At 33.9% G+C, this 26,114-nt stretch overlaps 3 protein-coding genes and 1 pseudogene across 4 annotated transcripts; all 4 read right to left on the bottom strand.

Moving 5' to 3' along the window:
• Positions 1–308: 308 nt before the first annotated feature.
• LOC120179546 lies at positions 309–7,509 on the bottom strand (annotated as a pseudogene).
• Positions 7,510–8,016: 507 nt separating this feature from the next.
• On the bottom strand, positions 8,017–12,340 carry LOC120180014 (serine/threonine-protein kinase D6PKL1-like). 2 transcript variants are annotated; one of them, XM_039185461.1, is made up of 3 exons: positions 12,171–12,340; positions 9,590–11,631; positions 8,017–9,028 (listed from the first exon to the last, which is right to left on the bottom strand). In XM_039185461.1, exons 2-3 carry the CDS (start codon positions 11,317–11,319, stop codon positions 8,170–8,172), a joined length of 2,589 nt encoding a protein of 862 aa, XP_039041392.1. In that variant the 5' UTR covers positions 11,320–11,631; positions 12,171–12,340; the 3' UTR covers positions 8,017–8,169. The 2 variants fall into 2 exon arrangements, with proteins under 2 accessions (XP_039041392.1, XP_039041384.1); XM_039185453.1 differs by lacking the exon at positions 12,171–12,340 and having other exon boundaries at positions 9,590–11,825.
• Positions 12,341–13,897: 1,557 nt separating this feature from the next.
• Positions 13,898–14,997, bottom strand: LOC120179537 (60S acidic ribosomal protein P2-1-like). The gene is made up of 3 exons (XM_039185114.1): positions 14,847–14,997; positions 14,166–14,395; positions 13,898–14,068 (listed from the first exon to the last, which is right to left on the bottom strand). The coding sequence occupies exons 1-3, from the start codon at positions 14,932–14,934 to the stop codon at positions 14,042–14,044; spliced, it is 345 nt and encodes a 114-aa protein (XP_039041045.1). The 5' UTR covers positions 14,935–14,997; the 3' UTR covers positions 13,898–14,041.
• Positions 14,998–15,722: 725 nt separating this feature from the next.
• LOC120180973 (flagellar radial spoke protein 5-like) lies at positions 15,723–18,693 on the bottom strand. The gene is made up of 6 exons (XM_039186239.1): positions 18,405–18,693; positions 17,004–17,092; positions 16,830–16,909; positions 16,449–16,560; positions 16,009–16,128; positions 15,723–15,918 (listed from the first exon to the last, which is right to left on the bottom strand). Exons 1-6 carry the CDS (start codon positions 18,691–18,693, stop codon positions 15,733–15,735), a joined length of 876 nt encoding a protein of 291 aa, XP_039042170.1. The 3' UTR covers positions 15,723–15,732.
• Positions 18,694–26,114: the final 7,421 nt, after the last annotated feature.

Below are 26,114 nucleotides of genomic sequence, written 5' to 3'. Positions count from 1 at the left end.
AACCTACAAACCAAGACCGTCGACTTTAAGTTCGGTCGATCATTTGAAATAGCTCGATTATATATATATCATTTGAAATAGCTCGATTATATATATATATAAAAAGCATTTCATGGAATTTGGGGTATCCCCGATTTTCAAAATAAGTTGGAAATTTATTTGACATTTGATCTTAGTAAAATTATCTTTACCAACATAAAACTTCTTTCAAAAGGTGGCTTTTTAAACTGATTCATCACCTGGAAAACGGGATACAACTGATACGTAGAGATAAGTAGCATATTATATCAACAGAAATTATTTCCTCAATCGTCAGTGTAATAATTCGAAGTAGGAGCACATTGCTTAGCAGGGGGCACATTGCTTATCAGGGGGCACATTGCTTTTACACACACACACACAAAAAAAAAAACAGTTAAATACATGCAAACGCCAATGGACGTTCCTCTTAGAACACATAACTGAGGTTTCAAGTAGGAACTTAGGAACTATGAGTGCTGCCGTTTTCAGCCAAGATGTTGTCCAGTAATGGTTCACAAGCATCTTCAAGTAAGTCTAAACCCTGTTATATCAATTGGCAACAAGACACATAATAAGCTTTGCCAGTTACATGCAAATGTGAATATTGCATAAATTGAAGAATGATATCGAAACATGGGAATCACAATAAGATAACATCCCAGGCACTCGTTCTCAAGTATGAGCTACGAGAAAAGAAAGTAGAAAACGAGAAAGTGGGTGAAAATGAGGATGCAATGGTTTTCTCTTTTAACATCCAAAATTATTTTCTCTCTGGAATTCAACCTAATAGCAGAGGTGAGCTAGCAAAAGAAACCAAAGCCCGAAAAATAAAATAAAACAAAGCAAAAACAATAACAAAAAAGTGGGAAAAGACTTTCCTAAACAGAACTTTCAGTTTCCTCCTTAAATTGTTAATCTCTACAGATTACATTTTCACAACCCCCCCCCCCCCCAAAAAAAAAATACTTCACTATATCTACATGTTTCTTCCTTCTATCAAAGCCGTTTTCCCACAAAGCTCTAATGACCTAAAGAACTCACTGTTTTGCAAAGTCCATGAAACATTCCTCAGGCTCTAAAATATGCAAAGAGAAAACATCATGAAATAATTACCATGTCAATGTTTACAATCTACCTTGAAATACGAAAATCACTATACATTACCTTCTCAAAACCTTGTGGTCCACCATAATATGGATCTGGGACTTCAGTCTCGTTGTGTTTCTTACAATACGAACACATCAGTCTAACCTGCATAACCAATACAAATATCTGAATAGAAAAGCCACCCCATAATTGACTGATAGTCTCCACTCTTAATATTCCACAAACATTTTTATAGGCATCAGCGGGAAGTTTGTCTCTTGATTTCCACTCATTGAAAACCTCTAATATATCCTCTGCATGCAAAAAAAAATCAACTATCAATACAGAGATGACTAACACTATTTGTCATACCAAAGAATTCAATTTAAAATTTGAATTCATAGAATGAGAGTTAACAGAGCCTAAATTAAACAGCCAATAAACGAACGGTACCTCTATTTTGCTTGTCCATTGCAAGAATAAGGTCAAAATCACTAAAATCAGATGGCCGGATTGACCTTGAAATTGACGTTATTGTTGGGAAAATAAACCCGAGTACAAGCAATTTTCCTATAACCAGATTAGTGAGAATGTGAAATAAAAGCGAAAAAATAATACCCGAAATTGATAACAGAGTTCAGCCAATTGTGTCTACGTCTCCGGATTACTGCAGATCTTTTACTAAGAAAGAAAATTTACAGGTGTTTACAAAGCACTCACTACTCACAAGAAAGCTCTCTAGTATTTGGATAAAGAAATGATTTTTGGGATGATTTTAAAACTAAATGAATTAAGGTATTTATAGTTGAAGCTTAGGGACTAATCTTTGAAATTACCCTAAAGTGTAATGACTAAAATTGCATTTTCCCCATTTTTATTTCAAACAAAGTGACTGCCTAATTTTGGTTAGCCGCCCATGTTGCTTCCTTTCAACAATATTGATTGTTGAATATTCAACAATCTCTCATTTGAAGACTGATTTTAATCTTTCTTCACACCTTGATCAATGCAGCAACATTTATGGTCCTGTTATTCTAGCATGTCAACTGAAGCTTAACTCAACTTCAGTTTATCAGTGGTCACCGTCTTTGTCAACATGTCTGCCGGATTTTGAACTCCACTAATCTTTTCAAGTTTCAAAACCTCATCTTCCAGAAGAGACCGGATAAAATGATATCGTAATTGTATGTGCTTCGTCCTGGAATGAAAAGACGAATTATTTGCTAGATGTATAGCACTTTAACTGTCGCAATACAAGACATTGTTTTCTTGTTTCTTGCCTAACTCTTCCAAGAAACTTTAGAGCCAAACCATCTCCTTGCTGACTTCCGTAACAGCGACATATTCTGCTTCATTTGTGGAGAGAGCAACTATCTTCTATAGTTGAGAAACCTAACTCACTGCAGTTCCTCCTAGAGCATAGACATACCTTGTAGTGCTTCTTCTGATGTCGACATTTCCGGCTAAGTCAGCATCTACATAGCCTGTCAGTATCGTATCTCCACCTTTGAAACAAGTGCTTTGTTTGTAGTACCTCGCAGATATCTGAGGATCCATTTGACTGCTTCCCAGTGTACTTTACCCGGATTATTCATGTACCTGCTAACAGCTCCCACTGCATGAGAAATATCTGATTTGGTACAAACCATGACATACATCAGACTTCCAATTGTTGAGGCATACGGCACTTTCACCATGTGTGCATGTTCTTTCTCCGTCTTTGGTGACTGTTCTTTGGAGAGTCTAAAATGAACACCTAAAGGCGTACTTACTGGTTTAGCATCTTGCATGTTGAACTTGGAGAGTACTTTGTTGATGTACTCAACCTGTGATAACATCAAAGTCCTCGACTTTGTGTCTCTCTTAATCCTCATCCTAAGAATCTGCTTTGCAGCGCCCAGATCCTTCATAGCAAACTGCTTCGACAATTCTTACTTCAAGTGTAAAATCTCTTGCATGTCCGAGCCTGCAACGAGCATGTCATCAACGTACAACAATAAAATAATGAAGCTGTTGTTGAACCTCTTGATGTAGCAACAATGATCTGCTTGGCATCTGGTAAAACCACTGCTACTCATGAAGCTATCGAACTTCTTGTACTACTGTTTAGGAGCTTGTTTTAAACCATACAAGCTCTTCTTCAACCTGCATACCAGGTTTTTCTTGCCTGCCTCTATGAAGCCTTCTAGCTGCCTCATATAGATTTCTTCCTCCAAATCACCATGAAGGAAAGCTGTATTTAAATCTAACTGCTCAAGATGTAAATTCTCTGCAGCTACAATTTTCAACACCAGTCTAATTGTAGACAGTTTTACGACTGGAGAGAAAATTTTATTGTAGTCAATACCTTCTTTTTGCTGAAAGCTTTTGACAATCAATCTTGCTTTGTAGCGTTTGCTCCCATCGTGCTCTTCTTTGATCTTGTAAATCCACTTTTTGTGGAATGATTTCTTGTCTGGTGGTAATTTAGCTAATTTCCATGTCTGATTTGATATGAGCGAGTCCATCTCATCTTTCATGGAAGACTCCCACTTGATTGAATCCTCTACCTGCATTGCTTCATCATAACACTCTAGTTCACCATTGTCAGTCAACAACAAGTAGTGCAAAGAAGGAGAATAACGCTGGGTTGGTTTAGGAATTCTGGATGAGCGTCTTAGTTCTGGTGTGCTTGGTTCTTCTTGAACTGCTTCAGGACTAATCTGAATATCATTTTCAGAAATCTCCTCGAACTCAACAAATTCATTTGTTTCAGCTTCGGTATTTGAGCTACTTGATTATATGGTTGACCTGTCTTTGTACATCACATTCTCATTGAAAATGACATCTCTGCTTCTGATGATCTTCTGATTTTCGTAGTCCCAAAACCGGTAACCGAACTCATCACCACCATAACCAACAAAGACACATTTGTTGGACTTGGCATCAAGTTTACTTCTTTCAGCAGAGTTTATGTGTACATAAGAAATACAACCAAACACTCTTAAGTGTGAAAGGTTTATTTTTTTCTTGCTCCAAAATTCCTCTGGTATTCCACCATCCAAGGGAACTGAGGACCCACGGTTGATCAGGTAAGTTGCAGTATTGATAGCTTCAGCCCATAGCATTTTGAGCAAATCGACATGTATCCTCATACTTCTGGCACGTTCATTCAGAGTTCTGTTCATCCGCTCAGCTACGCAATTCTGTTGTGGTGTCATGGGAACTGTTGTCTCCATCTTGATCTCATTGTTTGCGCAAAATTCTCTGAATCTTCTATTTTTGTACTCTCCTCCATTGTCAGACCTCATCCGCTTGACTTTCAAACCAGTCTCATTTTCCACCATGGCTTTCTATTTTCTGAAGGTATCAAAGACTTCTGATTTCTTCTTCAGAAAATAAACTCACATCTTCCTTGTTGAATCATCGATGAAGGTGACATAATATAATGAGCCTACAAGAGATGGAACTGGAGATGGTCCCCATACATCAGTATGAACCAACTCTAACTTTTCTACCTTGGGTGTCTTACCAATCTTTGCAAAGCTGACTTTTTTTTGTTTGCCAAAGATGCAATCCTCGCATAGTCTGACATCTACATTCTTTAGATCTGGCAGCTTTCCTTTTGACAAAAATGTCTTCATCTCTTTCTCACTCAATTGACCAAGCCTTTGGTGCCATAGGTTTGATTTTCCATCAGCATCTGCTGCAGCAATGATATTTTCTAAGTTTGAGGTTACATAGAGAGTATCAGACTTCTTACCACGAACAATGACGAGTGCTCATTTGGTAATCTTTCATTCACAACCTGAAAATGTTGTACTATAACCTTCTCTATCAAGCTGTCCTACAGAAATCAGATTTATTTTTAGGTAAGGAATATGTCTCACTCCTGTCAGCTTCTAGGTGGTCTGGTTTGATAGCTTTAGTCGGATGTCTCCTTTTCCGACGATCTTCAAGGTTTCATCATCAACTAGATGAACCCTCCCAAAATCACCACTGACATAGTTCTCCATGATTTCTTGGCATGGGGTGGAGTGGAAAGATGTCCCTGAATCTAAGATCCATGATTCAATGGGACTGTTGACGCTTAGAATCATGGCATCACCTGTCTTTTCTGCCATGTTGGCAGATTCCTGTGCGCCGGTATTTTTCTTCGGTGCTCGGCAATCTCTTTTAAAGTGACCCTTCTTGCCACAATTATAACAAGTAAAATTTTTCTTTCCCGTTCTGGATTTTTCCCGTGTGGATTTCAATCTGCCACGATTTGAATTTCTTTCTGAAGTTCTCCCTCTGGACTCCGTGTGCAAGACTAAGGAGATTGATGCTTCACCCGATTCTCTCCGTCGAATTTCTTCACTCAATACCAAATCTCGTACATTGTCGAATTTTAATTTATTGTTTCCCGACGAGCTGCTGACTGCTGTAACAGTAGCATTCTAACTGTCTGGTAGAGATGATACGAGAATTAAAGCTCGAACTTCATCATCGAATTCAATTTCTACTGAACTCAACTATTTTGTGATTGTGTTGAGTTCATTTAGGTGTTGAGCCACTGATCCCCTTTCGCCATCCGCAAATTGAATAATCGCCTCATCAAGTGAACTTTGTTGGAGGCTGATGGCTTCTCATACATACTAGAGAGAGTCGCCATAAGACCCGCCTTAGTATTTTCCTTTACTATGTTGAAAGCAACATTGCGGGACAACGTCAGTCGGATAACTCCGAGAGCTTGTCTGTTGAGAAAAGCTCAGTCTTCATTCTTCATGCCCTCAGGTTGCTTTCCTGAGAGAGATTGATATAGATTTTTCTGGTACAGAAAATCTCCAATCTGCATCTTCCAAAAGCCAAAGTCCGCACCATCGAACTTTTCAATTTTCACCTTCCCTTCGTCTGCAGTCATCGCTCCCACTCGAATCTGGCTTCTTTGGATCGTTTTTGATCATTTGTGCGAACCACCGTGTATTATAACACCTCCGTCGAAAAATTCGTATCGCTGACAAAATTTCACTATTCACATAATTTACTATTCACGTGAATAGTAATAAATAGTAACCTCACAAAAAATTGATAAAATTCACAACCAAAAGCTCTGATTACCAGTTGGAAAAATAAATCCGAGTACAAGTAATTTTCCTATAACTAGATTAGTGAGAATGCGAAATAAAAACGAAAAAATAATACTCGAAATTGATAACGGAGTTCAGCTAATTGTGACTACGTCTCCGGACTGCTGCAGATCTTTTACTAAGAGAGAAAATTTACAAGTGTTTACAAAACACTCACTACTCACAAGAAAGCTCTCTAGTATTGGGAGAAAGAAATGATTTTTGGGATAATTTTGAAACTAAATGAATTAGATATTTATAGTTGAAGCTTAGGGACTAATTTTTAAAAATACCCTAAAATGCAATGATTAAAATTACATTATCCCCGTTTTTATTTCAAACAAATGGCTGCCTAATTTTAATTAACCGCCCATGTTGATTCCAGCCGCCCATGCTTCCTTTCAACAATATTGATTGTTGAATATTCAACAGTTATCTCAATACCACGCCTTTTTGAGGCTGCCCTAATTCTTGGGTCTGCCAAGTTTCCCTTCACAATAACAAAACAATTTATTAATTTTCTTTCGTTTTTAGAAAAATTATATTTTTTTCTCTTCACCACAAGCCATCGGTTGCTTCGAATCAAAAGATTGAAAGGATAATGAAAAAAGGTTTATGATCTTATCAGTCACATTGCTCGGAATACTAGAAGAAATAAATCTTTATCCTTTAAATTATTTGGTATCACAGGAAGCTCCGATCTTAACTCATACTCGTTCTATTACCCAAATCATGAACCAAAAACAAGTAAACATTTTGCCACACAAAAGTGTAAAATCTCAGTCCAAAAATACCCTTTTTAGCACTTTTGAAGTGGGATATGTATATACCTCATGGTAATTACTGGTGCCAGCAGAGTCGATGTTAAACTTGGAGTCGAGGCCTTTCTTTTACACAATATCTCTAAAGACATCTTCAGCAGCTGGACTCCGGCAGATGTTGCCTATTCAAACAAAAAGAACAGAGAAAGGCTTCGTCTCTGTGGCTGCCCCTGTTGATGGTGCTGAAGATGCCATTGATGCTCTCACCAGAGGTCTAAAAGCAGGAGAATTGGTGGGTTTTTGGAGGGGATATGGGGGTGATTTTGGATTTTGGAGAGATGGGTGTTTGGTTGAATGAAAGAGAGGAATGAAGGGTGAGGTGTTGGAAGAAAGGAAATGGGAGTGGTAGCAAAATGGTAAATATGGACGAGTTGCTGATGATGGCAATCTAGTTGTGGTATTGTTCAGATATGGTGGCCTCGTAAAGCCTGCAAATGTGGAGATGTTGGAAGCAGGCAAACATGCCTTTGGTGCAAAAACCGGATTGGATTGGATGTAGAGAAAAAGGGGGTCGGGATGGGACAGTGTTAAAAACTTAAAAAGTATATTCTTTAAGATGGATAAAAAACATTAAGAAACATGAGGCTTGTAATGGATTTGGACTTTCAGAAATGGGTTGGGTTAGTGGCTTAATGACCTTCAATCTTCACTGTACAGTACTATATGTCTGTCTGTGCGTGTATATATTCTCAATCTCAAAACCAAGAATTAGATTTCATCTTTCAGATGCACCACAAGTCTGGATCACCTTGGTCAAATAAAGGAAAAATATTTGCTTTAGAGTTTAGAGCACTGTCTAACGTGGTTGACGATGAAGCATTTTGGTTTCTGTAAGAGAATCGAATATTAAAATTACAGAAGCATAGAACAAAATCAACGACATGCTATAATAAAACTACAGAACCTAATAATTGAAAGAGGCTACCATGCTAATAAATTGCGAACTTGGATGATTACTGTACTTTTTTAAGACAACTAGCTCTAGTGTTGGTGTGTGTGTATCATAGTAATAACTTGTCACCATTTTTCTGAATTCGATTTACAGTGTGAGAGTGTATATATATGTATATTAAGATACACCGGAATAAGAAAACTCACTGTTAAAAAGAGAAGCCAGATAAGAGCTTCCTTTTCTCACATCAGATAAGCCCTATCTAAAACATATCAAACTCTATACGGTCTTCGGTGCCCTGCAATTCATCACCTTTGGAGCTATCTTTTTTCTGCAAAGCTGGGGCTGGCACACAGATGCCAGTTTCACAGACCCTTGGCATCTCAGGTGGTATTGCGCAACGTATCAGAGCCCAATTTATGCCTTCAAAGAAAGGGTGTTGTTTGATCTCTGCAGCTCCTTTCACTGATCCTAACCGGTTCTCAGGCTCCTTAACTAAAAGCCCTCGTATCAGATCTCTTGCATGAAAACTAACTATAGGGCTGCTTGGAAACCTAAGGCTACGAGACACCACATTGGATAGTGTTTCATCGTTTCCCGAACCCTTGAAGGGCGTTTTTCCGTACAAAAGCTCAAACAAGAAGATTCCGAATGTCCACCAATCAACAGCATTTCCATGACCTTCACCTTTGATGATTTCTGGAGCAAGGTATTCAAGTGTTCCAACAAATGAGTTTGACCGGGCACTGGTTGGCTCCACTACAAGCTGTGGCATGGGGTTAATCTGAGTAGCTAGATCAGATTTTATCCTCCTTGATTTGGAAGAAAGAGATAGAAGCCTAGGAGTGAAACATGGTACTTGAAAGGATGGATTGATGCAGAAAGGCTCAATACAGCTTGACTCAGAGCATGGACTTGACGTCTTCTCTGCAGGCCCAGCAACGGAGGAAGTGGATTTAAGAACCACTGGACTAGCATCACATCTGAGTGACAAGTCAAAATCCGTGAGCATAATGTGACCGTCTTCTCTAACCAAGATATTTTCTGGTTTTAGATCTCGATATACAACACCAAACATGTGTAGGTACTCCAATGCAAGGAGGACTTCGGCACCATAAAACCTGCATAAATGAAAAGAAAATGTAGCAAAAAGAACATCAGAAAACCAGGGCAACAAGAAACAGTGGATGAACCAGGTCCATAATAATGTTAATTCAAATCTAATTATAACAATCTTAATTATTATAAAACCTCGTATATCTGGTGTTATGAATTTGACTTTAAGCTCCATCACTTGTATGCTCTTGTGAGGATTACCAAAACCAAATGCACGGCATCCACATGAACGCAAACAATATAAAGGATTCTTTATTTAAGAATTCAAAATCAGATTTGCTCCCTGTAATTTTCAAATTAAAATCTGTGGAAATTTTCAATCCTGTTCTGAGTTAATATTACCAACAACTAAGTGATACAAAAAAATGAGAAACAAAATGCTTGGATCTTTCACACACAAAAGCGGGACAGCATTTTCTCTTCCCTATTTTCTTTTATGCCCTACTGGTTGTGCATAATCAGAAACAGATAAAATTAAGAACAATGTACAATGAATTGAACACTAAAGATTCCTGTCAGCACAAACTAGAAGCATATTCCAACATCATTGAAGAGATACATGTTACCTTACTGATTGTTCATAGAAACTCCTGCCAGGTTGCTTCTGTCGTAACACGTGCAAATCACCACCTGGACAATACTCCATAACCAAGCAAGAAAGTTGTTCTGTTGCAAAGTAGGCATATAGTGTGGGGAGAAAAGGATGATCCAGCATTTGCATAATCTCCTTTTCTGTTTGTGCCCTAGGAATCTTCTTGTGGCTCAACAAAAATTCATTGTTCATCACTTTCAAAGCAAATAAGCAGTTTGTATCAGTTAGCTCAGCAAGATAAATAGTCCCAATGTCCCCGCACCCCAGCTTCTTGAGAAGCTTGAAGTGATTCAAACTCAAGCTTCCATGCTGCTTCCGGACGGAGCAAATAGCTTCCCACCTCAAACTTTTTGACATGTGAGGTCTGCTACCAATCTGACTAGAATCATTGATATTGCTTTCTTCACTAGTGATTGTGCTACTACTACACTCCCCAATGCTACTTTTCGAGCTTTGGGAAAATTCTCCCTTTTCCCTTGATCTTGATCTGTCATCAGCTTCGATCAACGATGGTCTGGATTTGTTGCTACAGTTTGAACTCGAAATCAATTTGAAACTTGTACTCACCATGCTTGAGCTAACTTCAATACTGCAACTTGTACTGCTGGAAACTTGAGAAACTTTCATATTTTCCTTTCTTCCATAGCCTGAAGGCTTTTCTATTTGGCCATCTGAATAACTAGTACTAGGACTGAGATCATTGCTGAAACAAACATTACAGGAATTCGAACTGCTGCTAGTGGTAGTTGACTCCTCTTTTGCTTTCTTCCTCAAAAAGCTTTTGTTCCTCAAGACTGGCTTGATTAGTCGCGGTTTTTCAGAAACAGACTTCACCTTACCAGAAGCACTAGAAACAGAAGGAGAAGAAGATTCAGCAAGCAGCTTTACCTTTGGCTCCTTATCTGGCAAAGGAGTTCGAACACAAATTGGGATAGAGGAAAAACCAATTTCCATGGCTTCCTCATCAGCATGATTAACAGTGGAAGAACCAATAGAATTGAGCCTTTTAAGTTCTGCTTCTGAAACTTCATTTTTAGACTCCATGACCAAATGAGCAATCCGATCTGCAGCCGGAAATCTAGTGGTTGCTTTTTCTGTTGTTGCATTATCTGAAGGGCTTGAATCTTGGTTTAAAACCTCCTTGTTTGACACTTGCAAAGATTCAGGAATCTGTTCCAAAGAACAGGATGTGATCTTTTCAGGAACAAGTGAGATTTCCACTAAATTCCCTTTACCTTCATTAAGGGGAACTCCAGATCCATTTTCTTCAACTACAACAGCCCTGTACAACCTTCTTATAGTTCCTGCTTCCGAGACCCCTGATGAACCTACTGGTTTTGATAACCACTTCTTCATGGCAGCCATCTCTGATGCCTGAGAGATAGACAATCCTCTAAGTGCCTGCTTCAAACTCACAGATTCAGAAATTCCAATTCCTGAAGCATGAGAAGGACCAACTCTAACTGGTCTTTTCATTGCACGCTTCCATAAAGCATCTCTACCAATTTCCCTTGAGAAACCTGAAACCCTAGATGATGTCCTAATGTTGACTGCTTCAAACAGACGGTTAATGTCATCCTCAATTGAATACTTATTTCCTGATTTTCGCATATAGTAGCTCTTACCAGGTTCTCCCGTTTTCAATTCAGCATCTATTTCATCAGTTGATTCAACAATTTCAGAAGTACTAGGCCCTACATTCATTTTTTCTAAAATTCAACTCAAAGACTATACAACAAGAAATCAGGGGAACTATATAATCTGCAAACTTAAACTAACCTATTTCTGAAGAAGTATCGGTATCTCAAAGGATGAGTAGAACTGAGCAATAAAACAACCTCACTTATCCCTGAAGAGAACACTGGATCATAATGGTTCTCGGGTTTATATAGCCAATCGAAACCCCACTTTTTAATTACAAAACATGGTATTCAAATTCCAGAATGTATCACAAAGCTTGAGAGAAATAGAAGACATAGATAAAATAAAATAACCGATCATTTTAGTATAACGATCCTGCAAAATTCCATGAAAGGGCGTGAGTAATTAATCAGAAAGCAACTACAAGTTTATCAAATAAATTGCCATAATACTACAGGATTCCTTTTCCCAACCTTCATTTTCGAAATTAAGGAAGCTTAAGGCTGCCGAAATCCTAAGACACGATAAAGCTATCAGCCTATCAGCTATACAACAACCGACTTGAAGACTAAAGGCCTATTTATTACAAGCTTCGAAATCCCAAACCCATATCAGGGCTTTTGGATTAAAGAAAACAACCAACCACCATGTGCGAACAACAAATTTTCACACCTAAAAGGAGCATAAAAGGTTAAGCTTTCAAATCCAAAAAACATAGCATTAAAGAATCAAATAACTTTACCTATCAAAAACTGGAGGGAGCAGTAAGAAAAAGGATATAACACTCTCGCAAGTACATATACATTTTTCATGGAAGAAAAATTTGAACCAAAAAAAAAGTAAAACTTGGCAAGAGTTAAAACTCGAAAAACCCAAAATAGATAAAAAGAAAAAGAAAATTATCAAAGGGGTACCTATGAAACTGAGAAATACGTGTAACCCGGAGAAGGGTTGCCTTTGAAGATGCCGGACAAGAAAAGAATGAAAGGCCGAAAATTTGGGCAACTAGAGAAAGGGAAAGAGACTAATTAGGTTTGGGACAAAAGGAGGGAAAAAGAGAGAGGAAAAGAAAATTGTTAATTGAACGAATGAAGTAACAGAAAAGGGGAAAAAGGAATGCAAAGGTAAGAAATGCAACTCACGAGAAGTTTCACCTTGTTCACTCACTACTTTTTTTTGTGAACTCTGTAATGGATGAAAATTAAATGTGTTACTGGTCTCTTTAGGACCTTGCTGGTCCGTGGTGCTTGCGCCTAAAAGATCCGACATGGTTCGAGGGCCGGTGAAGAAACCAAACTATGAAAATTAAATGTGTTGTGATAAATAAAATAAAATAACACTTTAATTTACAAAATATTTTTTCATGATTCATAGTTTTTTAATTCTATTTTTCGATACAATATCCCATTATTTAACCCCATATTTTCCTCTTACAAAACAAAAATAATGAACAATTATGGTGAAAATGGAAAATAGTGACTGAGATTCTCATTGTACAACAAACTAAGAAGAAAACAAAAAACAAAAGAACATTTGTGCATGGAATCCGAAATGTAGGAGCATATATGTCATTTGCTCTTGGATTCAGAAGATGTAATACCATTGCCCACAAATAGACAAGAACCACATAAATATGCAAAATCAATCCAACTCCCATTCTGTGCATTTCTTTTCAACGACGGATAATCAAAGCTTCTAATTTTTGTTTCCTACTAAAGTGTTGGTTTATATAACGTTGGTAATATAGATAAAGTTACATCTCATGTTATTAAAATTAGGGGTATGCAAATCCGGGTAACCGGTTTTTCGGGTACTCAATTACAAGGTACTCGCAACATTCGGGTAGGTGATTTCTCGACCCGTGTCCCGACCCGGATGTTGTAGGTACCCGGATTTTGCAGCTACCCGTATTTCGAGTATCCATTACCCAATTTTTTTTCATCTTCAAATTATTAATTTAAAAATATATATATACACAAATTTAAATATTCGAAATTTCAAATTACATACTCTAACATCTGAACATAAAATTTAAAAGTTCAAAATACTCTAACATTCGAAATTTAGTTATATATATATATATATATATAACTAACAGGATACTCGGGTAACCGGTACCTGAAAAACTTCAATTTTGTGACCTAGGTCCAACCCGGGAAATGTCGGGTCGAGAATTTTTTTTTAGAAAATTACCTAATTTTTTAGGTCCGGATTGGCGGGTCGGGTCAACCAGGTGAGGTAGTTTTTTACACCCCTAATTAAAATGTTTACATAAATTTTTTAATATAATAATTTGATTTTTTTTACAAAAAAAAGTTTAACCAAGGTCAATCGATTATCTATAAAAAAGAAATACAATCTTAACGTTAAATGTTATTTGATAAACCCTTCTAAGTTATTTTTACAGCTTTGATCACACAATTTTTTTAAATTTAATGGTGAATTGATGGGATAAACTGATAGAAAGAATGTTTGTACAAGGAAAATGGGAAACCATGTATGGGAACTGGCCAGAGTTTAGGTGAACTTCATGGGAAAACATATATTTGATGACACTATTTAGTAACGACATATCATTTTTTTTTACTTTAAATACTCTTACATTCTTACCTATTTTAAAATTGAGACAGAATCGTTAATTTTCAACTACGAATTCCAAAGAAAACTCAAACATAAATGGAGATGAAAGAACAATGTCCAACCAGAGTAACAAACATACTAAACCATGTACCCCTTAAAATAAAAGAAACTGCATAAGAGAAGCCTTAATAATTGCACTACTGGCTTAATCGAAGAGGCTGAAACCCATATCCTGTATCAAGATTCAAAAAGGAACCTATGTTAGTCAAGAACACAAGAATAAGGAAGTCAAATACTAGAAGTAGATTTGTGAGTAAAACAATCATTACATCATCGGACTCTTCCTTCTCTTCGACCTTCTCCTCTTTCTTGGCCTCGGCAGCCGGTGCAGCACCGCCGCCAACACCACCAGATGTAGGAGCAGCGACAGCAGCAGCACCTCCACCTGAAGGAACCGAAGCCAACTTCTCCCTTCCAGATGCAATTAGCTCGGTGATATCTTTGCCTTTGACTTGGGACAATAGCAACTCTACCCTACCATCATCAGCCTCAGCTCCAACTACAGCATACATAATAAAAGAAAAAGTAAGTCATTCCTGCCTGAATGACTCTGAAGCATATAAGCATATTGAATCTTACCAAATTTATACGCATTTATTCTTACAATTTATAGCAAATGAAATCCCAATCCAATTTCAAAATTCATGTTTCAAAATAATTCTACTAGACGTTAGTTCCAGTTCCTTGAATCTCATTACAGCTTAAATACTTCCCCAGAAGCATTATGCTAATGCTTACCATTTGCAATTACTATTAACCAGATATAATGAAGAACAAAAATTCGATATGTAGATTTGACTAAATTCAATTAAAATCCAATGAACGCATTAGAATAACCACTGACAAATCATAGATGAATTAAGCATAGATCAACGAAGTGACTATCATTACATCAAAGATAAGAGTTACAAATATAGTAAATCGAGATAACAAGAGAGTGAGAAAAAGACCAGATCCGAGAATATCCTTCAGATCACCGGCAGAAGGGGAAAGGTTCCCTCCCAAGACGGCAAGCAAGTAGGCTGCGATCACCTTCATTATCTACTCAACCAAGAAAACCTTAGAGCCACTAGGGAAAAAGGAGACGTGGGGAAAGAACGCTAGGGTTTTCAAAGAAGAAAAATGAAGATATATTATAAAGGCCGATGTTGCTAGGGTTTTTGCTTTTGTCGATGTCAATCTAATTTCAATCGTGACCGTTCATTTCAAATTAGTAATTTTTTTTCTATCAAGGAAAATGCCCAAAGTCAAAGGCACAAAAGGCCCTAAATAGAAAAATGGGTCGAAGCCCATAAATCAAGACCATTCGGTTCTTTTAGTTTCACAAAAGAAAAGCGCAGGAAAACGCCATTTCCCTTGAGCTTTGACTGCCTGAGATTCCCCCCCCCCCTTTTGAAGGTAGAAAACTTCTATTGAAATAATAATAAAAAATAGACCCTTTTTTTTTACTTACCAACTAGTAATATGTTACTTGAGAAATCGAAAACACCACCGGCGGAGATAACCAATGGCAGGACTGGCGAGACCTTCGGAGATCGAATATGCATATGAAATGAAATGTATCATGCAAGTATCATAAAGTTCAATGTTCTTTCTATAAATTAATAGAGTGTGAAATACAATTGATGGATTAAACAAATAATAATGGATAAGAAAGTTGGATGCTGGCATCATACCTAATAGTTTTAGACAAACAAGAGATGTATAACATCAAAATCTCTTATACCACAAACATGTCATTTCATATGAATTTTATATCTTAGACATGAAGAATAGCATCATCAACATGATATAACCATTTAAGCATGCTATGCTATGACATGATTGAAATGAATCTCATGCACGCCTGTACTCATCTCCACAATCCCCTATCACTCTAAGCAGATCTTTCCCTCTTCTTGAAACTTCTAGTATGCTGCTCACATCTTCCTCGTCAAGAACAAGTGAAAATATGGCATTTGTGTCTTGGATATGTTCTGATAAACCAAGTCTAACAACTACCATTGATCCTGCTACTGCTGTCTGTCAAGTAAATCGAGAAGAAACCCCATTACGTTTCAATGCATCATACTCAACAATCCTTAAATAAACAAATAACTTGTAATTAACAACCTGATCTAGTATGTATTTAACAGCAACAGTTGGGATTGAGACTCCATGCTTAGATGCTACTTTTTTTAGAGTCTGAAGTAACGTTTGGAATAAGCTCCATCCTCCCCAAGCATCAACCATCTGCCATGTTCATATTGATATATTAAAATACCACAAAAAAGAGGTAAAATTATATATATATATATATGTATGTATGTATGTATGTATTTATGTATGTGTGTTCAACCATTTAAGGATTTTCTTTCACAAGTTTTCACAACTTGTTGAATTCGTTTTATACTCCATAATTTTAGGTTTTAGGTGTTTCTAGGCAGATTCCTAATTTGTAAATGGGTTTACAACATTCCACAATTTCTAATTCGGTGCAGTTGCATTGAGTCTCAGATTGAGAAATTCAATATAGAATATAGAACGCAAATATATGCCAAAAAAGTTTGTACCCTTTTGTACTTCTGGAGAGAGGGGGTATTTAAAGGAGGGCCGGCAAAGGGAATTGACAAGTGTGTGTCAAGGAACTTCTCAGATAATAGACCACCCATTACCGTTCCATACCTGCATTTAAATTCTCATCAATTTTGCTATTAAGCAGAGCACTGCCTAGTCATCTAATAGAGAGAAATAAACATAAAATTACACTGCGCAAGATATTTGGTCATCATCTAAGAAAGCCATATTCATTACTTCTCATTGGAATTTTTGAGAACACATCATCTATTTTGAGAACATTATCCACAATGCCTGAGCTAAAAGTTGACAAGATGTGTTTTTGGGGTAGCGTGTGGACACCCCCTATATATATATATATAGAGAGAGAGAGAGACGTTATCAGTTTGACGCCTGTAAGCTGACAAAGCTCTGCCATTTTTTGCTGAGGGCGCATGTCAACAATTGAATGTTGCACCTGATGATGCATCATTGGCAATGCCACAAACATAAATTAGCCAAGATAAGAGATACAACTAAAACCTGATAACTTGTTGAAAACAAATAAATACCTGATTACTAACAACAGGAATTCCATTCTCTAGTATTATTTGCAGCCTTTCCGTATCAAAATTTGTCAAAGCAACAGTTCTAATTTTACCTGCACATTGATCACAGAAGCATTTTGATTAAACATAAAACTGAGAATTGCAGGCTATCCAAAACCAAAGCTAAAATAGTGGAGAATGAATTCCAACCTTATCTTTCAGGTAAGTGAGATGTTTTAGTGCATCAAGGTAGCCAGGATTGGAATAATCCCACCTGTTCCAAATAGATGCAAAGAAATACTATGTAACAAGGAAATTAATGAAATTAAAAGTAAGTCAATCCATTAATGAAATTCAAAAAATCCCATCTTGTCTAGCATACACCTAAACCTAACAAGGTAGTCATATTCTGTTGAGTCTCCTTATCCAATGGATATAAAAAATCTTCGAGACTCAACACAGGGTTTATTGATCTTGAAGCTTCATTAACACAATTAAGAACTGAAGACTGAAGTGATAAATTAAACAAACATCATTAGAATGCAATATATACTACATATGAGTACATAGAGTAAATTTGCATCATTGCATCGAGTTTAATGGGAGGTCTCAAATTTATAGATAATTGTTCTAAGCGGACAGAAAGTGTGACATATGCTTATTAGTACCAGTGAAACTGAAGCATATCCAATGAAGGCACATCCATCCTCTTTCGTGATACATCAATGTTCTCCCTGACATAGCTACTTGTTATCTTTACTGGTGGTGGCACCCATTTAGTGAAACTGCATGAATAATACAACAGAGTAAACTTGACCATTGTGGATAACTAAGTCTGAAACTTGACCATTCTAAGAATTAAATATTCAACGATATCAATATTCAAAGGAATAAATAAATACAGAAACTTCTAAGCATCGATACATTTAGTTCGCCCAATTTAAGGTCATTACATGGGGGACAAACAATAACTAAAGACAGAAAATATTAGGCTTCATTATTTACAGTTGATGATTATCTAGGAGATCAGCACACCTGGAAATGTTTCTAAATGGTATCTTTAGCATGTTCATTCATTAATGAAGCTTATAAACAAAAGATCAGACATATATATATACATACATATATTACTTTGTTTGTACTTGCAAAGATCAGACAGAGGGGCCTCAAGACACGATGGTTCAGAAAACAAATCCAGAAAGGGATTACTGAAATGAAAGGTCAGGATAGTTCAGCAAGGCCTAAGATGATAACCAGCTTGATTGGATTTGAACTTACACTTTCTGTGTGGTTTATTTTCATTATATTAGTAAAGAAATGCATTTTCCTTATCATGTCCATACAAATTTTATGTAATGCTTACCTCAAAAAAATATAATGTAACTGTCATGTGAACTAAAGTTGAGTTTAAACCTGGACAATAACCTGCAACTTGTTCCGGGTGCGAGCTTCTTCTGGTTGTTATCTCAACATCCAGAAGTTCAGTCGGCCATTTGAGAAGAGTTCGAAAGGGTCGTGGGATCGAGCGATGACCACCACCAACAACTTCCTTCTTTCGATCAACTGCGAGACATGCATTATTTACACGCGGCAGTGTGTGAAAGTTTAAGACTGTTTCCACCGATTCAATTCGACTCAAAGTTTGCTCTTGAAGACGACATTTTGCCTGACTGTACCTTTGTGAAAAAGGGGACAAGAGTGACTTATCATCCATATGCAATGGGTCGGATGGAGAGGGTTTGGGGCCCCGATTGTCTCAAATACAACCCGGAAAGATGGTTGGAAAATGGCATATATGTCCCTCAAAACCTGTTCAAGTACCCAGTTTTCCAAGCTGGGAAAAAGGGTTTGGCTAGGCAAGGAAATGGCTTCTCTATAATCAGCCGATTCAACATCAGGCTGCTCTATCCAAATAAAACACCAAGGTTCATCCCTGGTCTCACCGCCAACGTCAGAGGCGGCTTACCTTTTCAACTCCAACAAAAGGAAAAGATCCACGCAGACTAGTCAATGTATTTCCATTTATTCTACTCACACAAGCTTTCCATACTATCACACCGTAAATATTATTTTTCACCTATATAAAGGGAAATAAAAATATCATCAATCAAAATAATGTTATACTAAAACATACTCTCTTCTCTTTTATTTCTCTACGTAATCCTTTCTTAGGTTTTTTTGTTATTAATGACAAATATAATTTTAGACTAATCATCCATTGTTGTTGTTTCTTTATCTCCTTTATAATTTAAATTATGATTTTTTTATTTTGTAATAATAAATGATTTTATTTACTTTTATAATATTTTCTTTGTCTATTCTCATACATGAATGGACACATAATTTTACTTTGAATACGAATTTATAAAATTTTTGAAAAACATAAATAATTAATGAATTGAAAATATAAAAAATTAAAATCATATAAAAAATTAAAATTATCACAAGGATAACCCGTTAGTCTCCATCAATTCATCTATGTTCCCATAGTATCTTTTTTTCCCCTCTTATCTCAATGTTAGATTCAACCCATCTCTCCATATAATATTTATTTGGTTATTTTATTAATTTATCATTGTTTCATATGCTCAAATTGAATATTTTACAATCATCAAATATAGACTAAGATTAAATTATATTAAGGACAGACTAGACCAAACACACATAAATTAAATAGTATATCTTACCCTAATGTTAGATTACGAGAAGAGAAAGTTAATAAATGCAATATAAAAATATTTTACGAAGATATTATAAATTTTTCTGCATTGAATATTTAAATATAATATACTAAAACGGGAACTGTTCAGGTTTCAATAATGGGTCGTACCATATGGCATATACATTATAATGTAGAGGAAATAGTTCATATATTATATAACAAAATCTCACATGATCGTATCATAAGGGGCTGGCGACGGCGAAGATGGTAGGCCGCCGCCCGTTATTTGATTTTTTTTTCCTTTGGAAAAAAAGTGCTAACATGCAAAATTTTTTAAATATATTTAATTATTTATATTTATATTATAAAATTATTGAACAAGTTTGATGTGATTCGGCTTAATAATACTAACTCAAAAAATAATAAGTAATCAATATGTATTAAGATTATATTAATATATTAAACTTTTTAGTGAAAATGTTAAAATAAGTACAAAATTAAAAGTGTTTTCACTTTTTCATTTAAAATCATTACTAATTATTGAAAATTTGAAATCCATTGGTTACCAAATCATCAATAATACTTATATTGTCCTACCTTGAGTTTGAATTCTAATATTTATCTTAAAAATATAATATCTCTTCACTTATTAAAAAATCATTATCGATTATTCACCTTTTTCCGGGAAAACCTACGCAACTTTAAATTAGGAAAATAAATTATCGTTTTGAATTGTAAAAATAAAAAAATATCAATGTCTATAATGTATTTTTCAAAGAAAAAAAGGGTTTTTTTCACAAAAATTTGTTGGTGCTTTAAAATCTAATTTTATATTTTAAAAAATTTATAGAAATGTCTGACGTTTAAAATAAGATATAAATATAGATTGATGGTTTGACATTCAAAGAAAAATGGAAGAATAATTGCTTGATTTGATAAAAAAAGAATGTGAGAAATGTATTATACAATATTACTTTCAATTAAATTGATAATGTTAATAGTTAATTATGTATAGATTGAAAGATCAATTAGTTATATAAGAAGTTTTTTTTTTTGGTATATATATAAATGTTAAGTGTTTAGGTGTTGGCTTGCAATCGCTAGCAGTTTATTATTATTTTTTAAAATTCAATAAACCACAGCTTATAAAAAACAATTTTTTCGTACATCTTAAAACAGCTTATTTAAAGAATCTAATACCTCATTTCACTATACATACCAATTTATTTCATTCACAAATATCGTGATTGAAACTCTGACCTTATTTAAAGAATCTAATACCTCATTTACTATATATACCGATTGTTTGCTAAAAACATCAATTATGGAGTATTGTTAGCCAAAATTTCAATACCCAAAAACACAACTGTCATATTCTGATATTTTAAAATAAATAAATTCTCTATTTAGAAAAACTTAAAAAATTTATCGATGGCGATTCTAAAATATTTCAAAACTCTTCAAAGAAAATCTCCAAATTGTTTTAAGTTTTTTCTAACCCGAACGAAAAATGGTGTCCACAGTTTGCTAAATACATCAATTATGGAGTACTGTCAGTAAAACTTTCAAATACCCAAAAATACAACTTTTAAATAATAAAAAAGTAGCTTTGAAATTACGAGTTTCCTCATCCACATGCACAGGGAAATTTACAAACCATAAACTTTATATTATATATATATATGTATTATAATATATTCATTCGTTACGCTTCACAAGGTTAAGTTACTTTTCTAAACATAATATATATAATAATTTAATTCTTAAATATATATATTATTAGTTATTGCCACTTACTTCCAATTCAAAGGAATCAAATAGTTAGTCAGTTGAGATTTGCGGAAGCTCGAATCGACAACCGGAATGGTTGGTCAAGAGGGGTCGAAACAGTTTTTGTGATTAAGGAGTAAGGAGATTGAAAGATCAAGAATTGCACAACGATTTATAGTGGTTCGACTTCTCAACCAAGTCTACATCCACTACCTTTGCTTCTCACCAAGGATTTTCCAACAAATTACTAATTTGTTCTTTCTTTTTCAAGGACAAAGAGATAACCTTTACAACTCCCTAGTTTTTCACGGGTTAAACTAGAACATTTCCCTAGTGTAGACACCAATTTTCTTAAAAGATAGAGCTAGCAAGAGTTCCTCTCCTAAGAGGACTCTTCTACCACCATATCTTTTAAAGCAACAACCACACCAACAAATGTGCAACAACATAGCAAGGAGTCTAGTTGTATTAGGATTCTATTGTTAGTTAGTTTTTTTTTCACTATAAATACATGTAATCCTCCCCATTTGTAACACACGATATACGAAATAAACAGCAGAAATTACTAGCAAATCGGAGCAAAAAACGTGATTCTCGAAGAGGAAAATAAGTAGAAAAGGTAAAAACTTGTACCTTTATCGCTTTAAGTCTTTACATGTTTGTTTCTCCATTATTTTTGCTCGAGTCAAACCCAAATAAAATCATTTTTAGCCGATAAACGGGAAGGTTTTTTAAAGATCTATCTTGTAGATCTAGTAATCCCGAGGCCCGATCTTAGAAAATTATTTGGATTTTTGAAAAATAGAGAAGAAAAGCTTAAAGTTAAAACATTCATTTCGTCCCCCCCTAATGCGCAATATCAACGTTAATTATCTTTCAAATTTAACCCCAAATTTAACTTTTCTTTTATAATAGTCCTTTGTTGTTACATGCATATTTTTTATTATTCTTATTATATATATATATATACATATATATTAATTATCTTCATTTGGCTATTTTTTTTATTTTCTATATTCTATCGTTATTTATATATATATATACTTTTAAATCTTTTTCATATATCATTATTATTTATATATATTTTTATTACTATAATTATATGTTATATATATTTATTATTTTATATATTTCATTTTATCTTTTATTTTTTTATCTTCTATTTTATTTTATTTTTGTATTGTTATTGTTATTATCTTCTTTATTTTATGTATTTTATTTATATATATTTTTTTATATTTGTTTTTGTGCCTCTTTATTTTATTTTATTTATCTTGCTTACATCTTCTTTATCTGTTTTATTTTCTCTACTTTATTGCATTTATTTTTATTTCACTTTCTTTATTTTATTCATTTTTACTACATTTTTATCTAACATGTTTCTTAACTTCCTAAAGGGTACACTTTTAAAACTATCAACGGTAAGTATTTGGGATCGTTATTTTACCTTTCAAGTTAAACTTTCAATTTTCTTAATTAAAGACAATTGAAAATTATATAGTACCGAAATGGCAATTCAAGGGTGTTAACCCTTCCTTGATTGTAACCGACTCCCGAATGCGACACATCTTTCGTACGACACAGATCAGGTAAGAAATAAGGTATCCGATCAACCCATTTTTCATAAAATAAATGATCGGTGGTGACTTCCAACCCAATTATTTCAAGTCGAAGCCCAATTCGGGGCCCAACCAAAAAACGGTTACGACACCTAGCTTTTACACGAGCTTAGCTAGAACCTTTCCCCTTTACAATGGATAAGAAACGTAAACAAGAAAACCTCTTTAAGGTAGGTGTTTACAAGATTGAGCTCACTAGAACAAAATATTTATAAGAGAAATATGAAATAAGAATGAAAAACTCTTCTCTTGTGTTTGATTGCTTGGATAGTTGTTCTCTCTTCTTCAAGTTTCCTTAGCTTGTATTTATAGCTTGGAATGTGTTTGAAATCGTTTCTAGCCGTTGGGGATGTTTTGGAGCCGTTTGGAGATGATTTTTCTACAAAACAATGCTGCCCATAACAAGGGGTATTGGTACCCCTTCATAGGGTATCGGTACACCTTCATAGGGTATCGGTACACCTTCATTAAATTCAAATTATACTAGCCGTTGGAGCCAGGGGTATCGGTACCCAGGGTATGGATACCCATAGGGGTATCTGTACCCTTTTTGCATTTTGTGTTTGAGCAGTCATAGGGGTATGGATACCCAGGCAGGGGGTATCGGTACCCAAGGTATGGATATCCTTTTATAGGGGTATCAGTACCTCTTAGTATTTTTGCTCAAATATGAATTTAATGGACTTTGAATTATTTTTGAAACCTTTTGAAAACTTTGAATAAATTCAATTCAAGTCCAAAAACATTTTGCCTTAAAATTTGTTATATCGAAACATATTTCAACAATTTCCCCCTTTTTCATATAACAAAACATTTGAAAAATCGTTTTAGGCAAAACTCCCCCTTAATAAAATGTTTAATGAAAAAGATACCAATTGTTAACAAAATGATATCAATTGTAAAAAAATACCAATTGTTGGAAAATATATGAAAATGTTAAGCTCCCCTCTTTTCATTAAGAAATTAAAATTTTCAAACCATACTTCTCCCCCTTTTTGTTATATAAAAAATAATTCAATCTTTGAAGTTCTAAAATAACATTGGAGAGTAAGTGATAAATTTGACATTTAAAATTTATTTGAAAAATCAAAAACTCCCCCTCAATTAATGCATTTCAAACAAAATTTAGTTTTAAGAATTTGACACTTAAGCAAAATTGAATTTCAACAAATAATAACAAACATGTTAGTAGCACATGAAATTCAATATATCCAAGTCTAAAATACTTTATGCAATATCAATTGTTGAAATTAAGTGCATATGCATAAAGCTTTTCCAAAAATGTTATGCATTTGAAAATTTTGATAGCAATTGTTAGAGAAATATCTTTTGCATTTTAAATCACATGCATAAACATTTAATTTTAGGTCAAAAATTTAAAATTTATAAAATCAAAACATTTAAAAAGTTGATATCAATTGTTAGAGAGATATCATTTGCATTAAAACCAATTTTGACCAAAATACATTATGATGAACTAAAAATTATGAAAACTTATTAAAACTTTAAAATGTTCATCTTACCAATTGTTTTCATCATACATGAGATTAAAAACAATACATAATTATTTAAACTCAAAACTCATGCATGCTTAAACTTAAATGAGCAAGCAATTAATAAAAAACAAAAGCTTTTAAGCTAAGAGGTTACCCATTCCTTTTTCATGTGTGGCTAGAGCATATGAATATCTTCACTTTTATTACAATTGCTCCTACACACCTACAAGAGACATTTATTTTGATTTTGGTATCCAAATTGCTTTGGATCCTTGGACGTTAGTTTCAAATCCCCTTGTTCCTTTTGGAACTCATAATTGCCTAATTTTAAAACGTTTTTCTTTCTTCAAAAGACAAGTATGTTCCAAATGACCATGATAATATTATATATCTTTAACTAAAATAATATATATATATATATATATATATATTAGTCTCAAATTCATATTTTTATTTTTTAAAATTCATATCTTAAATTCATATTTTTATATTTTAAAATGTATTTTTTTTAAATTCATATATTAATTTAATATATTTTATTTTTTAAAATATAATATTTAAATATATAAAAATATATAAAAATAAAAATATATTTTAAATATACTAATTTAAGATAAAAATAAAATATATTTTTAATGTTAAGATAAAAAATAAAAATATATTTTAAATATATTTTAAATAAAAATAAAAATATATTTTAAATATACTAATTTAAATATACTAATCTAAGACATAAAAATAAAAAATATGAAAAATATGAATTTAAGATATGGATTTAAAAAATAAAAAAATATGAATCTAAAATATGAATTTAAAAAAATAAAATTATGAATTTAAAATATGAATTTAAAAAATAAAAATATGAATTTAAGACTAAAATATATATATTTTTTACTTTAGTTAAGATAAGAATAAAATATATTTTTAATATTAAGATGTGAATTTAAGTTAAGATATATATAATATTAAGAATATAAGATTTCACTAAGATGTAAGATATATACTACATGTAGTCTACTTAAAACCAAACAATTAACTTGGCCTAATGGTTGAGTTTCCCTCTTCTCTCTTGAGTGACATGGGTTTGAGTATAATGGTCCAATCTTTGGTGCTTTAATTTTCTTTCTAACACATTCTAATTAGTAGAAAATAAATATATTAAATTCAAATAAATTTAATCATCAAATTGAATCACTAACACATGGCACCATCCGATTTGAAGATTAATTTTATTTTAATTTATTAAAATTAAGACCAAATTGATAGAATTTATAAGAGTGACCAAATATGTAATTATATCAATTTTACTAACTGTCACATCAACACTTCCATTAATTGTTAGCAACAAGTGACTTGATTGAATGTATTTAAATAGTTAGGTGATATAATTGAAAAAAATAAAAAATAATTGTCAAAATGAAAAGAGAATATTGTTAGGTGATCACTTATATAATTTACGTTGAGGGTGATATTGCGTTTGTTGGAACGAAGAAATAAAATTTATACCCAAATTTATTTTATTCTTTTATACAAATAAAATTTAGGTACAATAAAAAAGTTTTAAAGAAAACTCAATCTAATAAAATTA

Source organism: Hibiscus syriacus, unplaced genomic scaffold (genome assembly GCF_006381635.1).
Source record: "Hibiscus syriacus cultivar Baekdansim isolate YM2019G1 unplaced genomic scaffold, ASM638163v2 tig00003715_pilon, whole genome shotgun sequence".
Taxonomy (NCBI): domain Eukaryota; kingdom Viridiplantae; phylum Streptophyta; class Magnoliopsida; order Malvales; family Malvaceae; genus Hibiscus; species Hibiscus syriacus.
Note: the sequence above shows the minus strand (reverse complement) of the source record. Positions and strands in the feature narration are given on the sequence as shown.